Source organism: Limulus polyphemus, unplaced genomic scaffold (genome assembly GCF_000517525.1).
Source record: "Limulus polyphemus unplaced genomic scaffold, Limulus_polyphemus-2.1.2 Scaffold964, whole genome shotgun sequence".
Lineage (NCBI taxonomy): Eukaryota > Metazoa > Arthropoda > Merostomata > Xiphosura > Limulidae > Limulus > Limulus polyphemus.
This window is the reverse complement of record NW_013666574.1, coordinates 60,245-68,543: the sequence shown is the minus strand read 5'-3', so window position 1 is coordinate 68,543 and position 8,299 is coordinate 60,245. Positions and strand designations below refer to the sequence as shown.

At 30.9% G+C, this 8,299-nt stretch overlaps 1 protein-coding gene across 1 annotated transcript in view; it reads left to right on the top strand.

Moving 5' to 3' along the window:
- LOC106461462 (heterogeneous nuclear ribonucleoprotein R-like) overlaps nucleotides 1-8,299 on the top strand; it is a 28,543-nt gene that overhangs the window by 8,942 nt on the left and 11,302 nt on the right. Inside the window, exons 5-7 of the mRNA XM_022388429.1 lie at nucleotides 190-366; nucleotides 7,200-7,335; nucleotides 7,643-7,848. Coding sequence (XP_022244137.1) covers nucleotides 190-366; nucleotides 7,200-7,335; nucleotides 7,643-7,848 — 519 coding nt within the window. The remainder of the gene's footprint in view (nucleotides 1-189; nucleotides 367-7,199; nucleotides 7,336-7,642; nucleotides 7,849-8,299) is intronic.

The following is an 8,299-nucleotide window of genomic DNA, read 5'->3' as shown; positions in this document are numbered from 1 at the left end:
GGTAATATTTGTGAATACAAATGTCCAGTATAATACTACCAGGCTAGAAATGGTTAAATTCCTTCAAAAATTGTTTAATAACAAAAAACCAGTTGTTTTTTTTTTTTTTCTGTTTTAAAAGTTTTCCTTAATTTTAAGTAATAGTTGTTTCACTCACACATATCAACAGTTGTGTTGTTTTTGTGACAGATTTTTGTAGGAAAAATTCCAAAGGACTTTTTTGAAGATGAACTTATCCTTCTATTTGAAAAATGTGGAAAGATCTGGGACTTGAGGCTTATGATGGACCCATTGAGTGGTCAGAACAGAGGATATGCATTTATAACATTCTGTGACAAAGAAGGAGCATATGCTGCTGTAAAAGAGGTAACATTTGCACCTTGTGTAAAATAAAATGATTTTATGTGAAGAATATAAGATTTAAATTGCATGTGGGATTTTGTGGATGGCTTTTATGACGAGGACTCAAGCTTGTTTGAATTTATATAACAGACAAACTCGGCACACACACACATGTACAATCACAATATTGTCTATAAAAATACAACAAATAGACATGTATAATATTAAATCATACAGTCTATGTTAATTGAAAGTGTAGCTAAACATATATATTTATGCTTATTTTACTTAAAATTTTTACTTGTTAGTATTGAAACATTCAAGAAAAAACAATTAAATGTGTATCTCGTTTAATGTAGCTGTTTGATAATAGGTCTGTCACTGAGCTTGAAGAAAGTTATTAGATATAGTAGTTAAAAATATTGGGGAATTAGTTTCAAATTTCTTAAATTATTTTTCTAATTTTTCTAAAATTATTTTCAGTTTTTTTCATTGAATTGTAGGAACCTTGAGGGACAGACTACTAAAAGATCTTGTAGAGAGCTAGCTGAATAAAACTTGTTTGTATTGATTTAATGGTCCAAGTAAAAAAGGTATTACAGATTCTACACTCGTCGAATCTGTTGACATTTTTTAAATTTTAATGTGTGCATGTGTTCATTATAAGTAGTTTGAAAACATTTTTTAAACCAAAAATGTTTTAAGTTTTACGAGACTTTGCAATAATTTTTATATATTGCCGTGTAAAGTTTCAAACAACTGATCCTATGTTGAGCTTAAAAGAAGAAAAGTGTGTCAAAAAAAATTAATTTTTTTTATCAAGAATCAACCACCTGATATAATTCAGGAAAGAAATATTTAATCATGCGGTTAAATACTACAGTTGAAAAAAGAAAAGAATAAAAGTTGCTCACTTCACACATAATCTAGACTCACTTGAGGAGGATACAGTTTTAAAACATCCTCATTCAGCTTAAATTAGTGTTATATCAACTCGTTTGTAACAAGACGTATCTTTCTCCGAGAATGAAAACATTCCTAATATGTTTATTATAATTATCATCTTAACTCAGAAGCTTCAAAATGTACTCCCCAGAAAGATTTCTGATTTTCGGAGTAATTCTATTTTCAAGTAACACTACTAAACAAAATCATGTTATTCATAAAGCTTTATTTGTCTTCATAATATTTTTTAACTTAACACACTCACCATGGGTAGGTTAAAGTGTGCACGCCATGACTTTTTAAAAACTTGACATCAAAATGTAGTTAATAAATCACATTTTAATATTATGTAAGTCTAAAGTTCCTACTTTTATAAAGCTATATTAAAAAATATCTAGAATTTCACCTAGTGTGAGAACTGTGACATTTGCTCTCTATGCATCCTCTCTTCTCTAATTTATCTACCACCCCTCCAATAAGTATGAAATTTAACATAAATTGCTTATTTTAATATAGATATTACTCAAGCAAAGCACAAGTTTTATAGCCTTCAATTTTATTTGTTTACGGAGTCATAAACTAGAAAATCAGAACCATTTGCCATGCCCACATGTCAGATCCTCTTTCACAAATTGCCAGTAGTTATCTCTGACGTTTTTACTAAATTATTTATAACCAGTAGAAACTCAAGGTTTTAATCTATCAAATGACATTATAATATGTCTGTTTCATTGTTTAGCTTTAAATTTATTTGCACGGGAATCATATCGATGAGTTTAGCTGAAATTTTTAAAGGTTCGTATTGCATAGTTAATAACCAGAAACATTATGGTGGTTATAGGACATTATTTGCTTTGTGCATGTTATTATTCTGTGTTTTTAGGTGCATTATTTAATTAAATAAAAATCTAGTGTAGTAGTACCATTAGTATAAAGAAAGTAGGCTTAAGTTTCATTGATAGTCAACAGCATAAAAAATGAGTGCCCAAGTAAATACTGTATTGGTTTTCGTGTCTATTCTTTACTTATTATTATTATTATAGAAGTAACAAAAACTTGGAAACTTTTAGGTCAGATTAGGTAAGATAATGAGGAAAAATTTGCTGAGTGATTTACTTGTGTGATGGGATTATTAGTTAGACGTGGTTTAAAGGAAATGAAACAGTACATTTAAGTAGAAATGGGTGTATACTGTTATGAACTTGCCATTTAGGATAAACAACTGTAGTCTGCTGTTAAAACTTTCACTTATTCTACAAAATATAAAGGTGATTTAGAAATATTTCTTCTTTTTTTTTTATGGTGGTTACGAGGCTGGTCAAATTGACTGAATGTGTATAGAGTTAGGATAGAGAAAATAACAGATAAAATATAAAATTTTTTCTGAAACAAAACATTTGATATTTATTTAGAAGGTTTTAAAAGTTATGCAAATGAAATTTTACAATTTTCAGATGAAGAAAAGTATTTTTAATCTTAAGATGAAAATCACTGCATTCAGAGCAGTTAACACTTTGACTATATATATATTCATGGATAAAATTTTCTTAAGTTATTAATTAAAAATGATTTTTTTGTATACAAAAGCCTTGTGATGTTTACTGAAATCATTCAAAATTTTGTGAAGAAACACAAAAGATATTAAAAGTTATAGTATGGAACTGAAGGTCAGTTTAGGGTCACAAACTCAGTTGAATTGGCCGAGCCTGTAGCAAGAGAGTTGATCTTCAGTAATGTTTGTCTTGGTTTAATTGCAGGACTGGGTATGACCTAATGGTTAGCATACTGAGCTGCAAACCATGAGGTCTAAGGTTTGAGTTGCAATGTGCTCTGGAAACACATACTGCAGTTTCATCTGTGGGGATAAGGACGTCTGTGACAGACAACCACAATTCTGCTACTTGTTTAAGATTAGCCATGTAGGCTATTTTTTTTTATTGGCAATGTTAATTTCTAAGTGGTTTAGGTGTATAAACTATAAACATGGTACATCCTAAATCAAGCATTTTCAACACAAATAACAATAAGTAGGTTCTTAGTTTTACAAGCCAGTTGATCTGAATTTTCACTTCTTCAGAAAAATACTCGTTTCACAGAGTGATGTGCCACACATTAAAACTTTTATAAGAAATGGCACGGTGTACGGGAACTTAATACAAGCATGGACTAAGTGTATCTTGCTGGTTAGAAAAGTAAAGGTCCTCCTATCTGGTTTCTAAAAAACTGGCTGTTAAGAGTTTCTGTTGTAAAATACATAAAATATTGTAGTACTGTCTGTAAAATATACCAGTTTACCTAGTATTACACGATGTCCTGTGAACATTTTTAACACACAGCAAAAAAAATAACAATTTAACTAGAAAGGGAACTTCAGTTAGGAAAAGTTGAGGTTTCAGGCTTTTATTCTCTTGTAATGCTTTGTTGTTTCAACAAATATTTACTTGATATGTGGTTACATTTATATATGATACACCTGGCAGGCCAGAATACTGAGTACACTAAACTGGAGTGTGGTTTTGTAATAAACACTAAGGTTTAAACACCGAGAATGTATTTTGGAAATAATTCAGATGTTAAGATATTTTGGATTCAGTGTGCATATAGAACAGGTGTTTATATCCATTCATTATGAGATAAACGAAGAGGTTGCGTGCTACAAAGCCACTGTGTAACGTGGTGATCCAGCTGTTAAGTATGCCACAAGATTATCGGCTAGCCACAGTCTGTAATACATCATTGTGGTTGTAGCTGTTGATATCAGAAAATGCTGTAAAACTGGTGGCATCTTTTTTTTTCAGAGCATCGTAAACTATTGGGAGTTAGCTCTTCTTGTAAAAGTTCTACGTATGTAAGAGCACATGTCCTCTATTCATTACAGGTTATGTTTTTAAATTTTATTACTTTTATCTTAGAAATACCACTGTAAAATTTCTCTAACAGAAGGGATTACTGTCTTTTTTTTTATTTAAAAAAAATTTAAATAAATGCTGATAGCGTAACATCTTATTTTATGGTGGAAGAAAAAATACCAAATTTAAAACGTATTTCATCGAATCTACTGGACTTATAACCTCATCTTTGCATGTTCATCGCTGCGTTACGTATTGAATACTGTAACTGAGATATCAATATAAAAATATTTAAGTTGTGGTATCTGAAAGTAATTGAGAAACGTGAAAATAATGACAAAGCAGTCTTCTTGTGTGGTTTCTTTTAGGACCTCGTCTGTTTGGTGTATAGAGAGTATCTTTTGATTGATTTATGATAAACTGTAGGTATTGTATACTAACAATAGAAGTAGGTGTGTTGTTGGGTTAACCATGTGGGACAAATACTGGACTCTTGGTAGTTTGTAATCGCAACCATACAATAATTTGGTCTCTAACCTTCTAAATATGGGTCTGGCTTTTCTTCACGGTTAATTAATGACATTTCAGAGTTACATTCAAAATTTATTTCAATAACTTTTTTTTTAGTATCGTATGTCAATAAAATTAACATCAGAGTGTAGTTTACAGTTCAAATGATCATATTATCCAAGTTTTATTTTTCAAAAGAATATATAAAAAAAAAATTGCGATTGACGTTTCTTTGTGTCACCTAATATGCCTTGCATTCTGAATTCAGTTTGTATACACTGTCTGATCTATCGTAGACACGATGTATCAACTCATGTTAAAAAGCTCCTCTCATCTGTACTTAACTATTTAGGCAGTTTTCAAGACTACATGCTTTTCTTTGATGTATATTTATAACCAATATAACCATTTTGAAATTGGCACTGCTAGATGTTAAGACTAGTGAATTTCATTAGATACGTGCAGAAAATAAAGTAGATGGTCATCCCATTTAATGATTTTTTTTTTACTTTAAATAGCGTAGTTAGGGATACACTTAAATTATGCTTCATTTTTGGACAGTATATTTAGTGATTTATGTATTACCTGTGATAAAAATACATATTTGAAATGTAAATTAATTATTGTGTCAACGAAGACTTAGAGAAATGAAAGTAGGTTTAGGTAACTACGAGTGCACGAGTCAAAAGCTGTAAGTGTTATGAAAGTTGCCGACGTGATATGTCGCTCTTCGGGCATGACAAAACTAAATGTCACGTAAGCTACACAGTAAAAATCATTCCCGAAGATAATGAAAGTAAGATATGCCGACAAATAATTCATTCAAAGAAGGAGGGAAAAAAAACAAAATTTCATATTGATGATTTAGCTACAGGTAGCTTTAGGGTAGATAAAATAACAGATAAAATAGATACTCGTACAACTTCTGATATTTATTTAAGAGTTTCTTATGTTAAGCAAATGAAATATGAAAACTGTAAGATAAAAAGTATTTTTAAAACGTCACCTTTGCAATTAGATTGACTCAGGAAAGGCTTTGGAAAATCACAGATGAATTTTTTACTATAATTTTTTTTTGTGCATAACAGACTGTCCAAATTTCGTGAAGATACACCTAGTGAACTCAAAATTCTAGTAAGTAAAGCATAATTTTCAAGCTTGTGTAGAATGACTGACCTGTGCTTTTTTTAGGTTAGAAAGACCAAATGTATGAAAATAACAAACTGATGTCAAATCTGTATTTTTAATCATTGATGAAGATTTGTTAACTTAATAATTTTATATTGTCAAAGAGTTTTGAAATTTATGAAAATCGCAAAGTTTTTCCCAACAGTTTGGTCGGAATGATTGTATTCTCTTGATACATTTAATAGTTTAGTGGTCAGTAAAGAAACTTAAAATTTATTTTTGCTGTAATCATAATATCCAAACATGAGAAATATTAGCTGGATGGCTTACTCGTGTACGAGGCAACAGGGGGGAATGGCTCTATAATTAGTGTTAGAAAGGATCATAGCAATGTTTACAGAACTAGTGGTACACCAGCTAATTGTTGTCAAGGAAGGAACTACACAATAACTGCTAGATAGACCTTTTCTTTTTTTAATCCAAAAATTACCGAGGAAAAGAAACAGATTTTTTTTTAAATCTAAAATTGGGTTTGTTTCATACTTCTTTCAGAAACCATCCAGTTTTATTAAATAATTCCACATATCCAAATTTATTAAATTAAAAAGACCCACAATTTTGTCCAAGATTAGAGATGCTGCACTTCTAGGTGAAAGAAGATGTCATCAGACCTAGTATTATTTATATTAAAAAAAAAAAAAAAAAAAAAAAATGTGATAGAACTAAGTAACTGCTTATAATCTGTGGGTAAGATAGGCCTATTTTTTAAACTTTTGTTTACTTAAGGAAGGTTATTGGCTCTGATTCAATGGGTCTCCTCTTGCTCTGTGGAAAGATGTGTTTTCAGATAATTATGTTTGATTAGGATTTATGTAATAATCAACTCTCTAATTTTCACATCTTACAGAAGTCAGAAATGATAAAATCTTGACCAGGTTGTCATATTTGTATGAATTTGTGATATACTTCTTTTGCAGGAGCTGTGAGAGCAGTCCAGAAATTGAAAATTTGTGGTTTTTTTTGTTTTTTTGCAAGATTGATTCGAAATAGTAGTCTTTGGAAAGCATTTTTATCAATTTCAGCTGGATAATTATAAAATGAAATAAGGGCAAGACCCTGAAAGTAAATATACGACTTCCAAACCTTCATCTTTTTTGTGTGTAATATCACAAAGAGCAAGAGTAAAGAGGAGATCGTTGGAGAATTTGATAAATTAACTACTAGGTATGGAAAGTTTAGAACCTGAATTCCTGTAGCGTTTAAAATACCATATGTTCATTACATCTAAAATTTACAGGTCATCAGTAAAATGCCCTGATGGTGCATTTTTCAGCTCCACTGCATCCAAGAATGTTCTGCCTTTAAGATAACAATTCCCTGAATTTGAATGATTGGCTTGCAACTTCTTGTGTGTTTGCTTTACAGCTGGATAATTACGAAATTAGAAAGGGAAAATTCATTGGCGTGACGATTTCAATTAACAACAACCGGTTATTTGTGGGAAATATTCCAAAGAACCGAGGAAAAGACGAGTTATTTGAGGAATTTACCAAACATGCACGTAAGTTGAAATTTCAATTGACATTTTGCCCCTTTTGTTACTCCTGATTTCTATTGGGCACCTGCCAAAATTGAATCAAAATTTTACATGTGGCTCACGACATCTGATAAAGTGTTGTTAAAATTGGTGAAGATTCTAAATTTGATGGAACAGATGTAACTTGTTAGCTTGCGATTAGAGATGTTTATGTTATCATCTGCTGGTCAGTCAATGCCCAAAGGGTGGGACATTTGTTAAAGCCCTCCCGGGCTTTCTTTCTTTTTTCTTTCACCAATGTTATTTTCTTTTTTTTTTTACTGTTTTATAGCTGGCTTGACCGAAGTTATCATCTACAGCTCACCAGATGACAAAAAGAAAAACCGAGGATTTTGTTTTTTAGAATATGATTCTCATAAGGCTGCATCTCTAGCCAAGAGAAGGTTCAGCACAGGACGGATAAAAGTTTGGGGTTGTGACATCATTGTTGACTGGGCCGACCCTCAGGAAGAACCAGATGAAGACACTATGAGAAAGGTATTAAAAGGTTATCGATATTACCACAAATGGCAGTTTAAAGTTTATTTTAGTATTTTCTTTTTCAGTTTTTCTGTGAAGTAATTGAATTGACTTTATCATCGGTTGTTTGTGATCTGTGGTAACAATATCTATGTCCATTTATCTTCACTGGCTATATCCTTATGCTTTGACTACACAGGTTAAAAGCCCCAACCTTTCTGTTGAAGTGTATTGATTTGCAAATGTAGGTGGTTCTGAAATTGATCCCTGCTGCCAAGGTTACATTATAGGAATATCCATTGCTATATTTCCTATTCCTAAGTTAGTTTTTTTTTTATATTATATATATATATATATATAGTTAGTTATTATTTATTACTTACTTAAGTTAGTACTACTTAGTAATATAATAATTAATTACTACCACTACTTCTTTCGTTTCTTCTAGTGTGTTAGTTTACTTTTACTT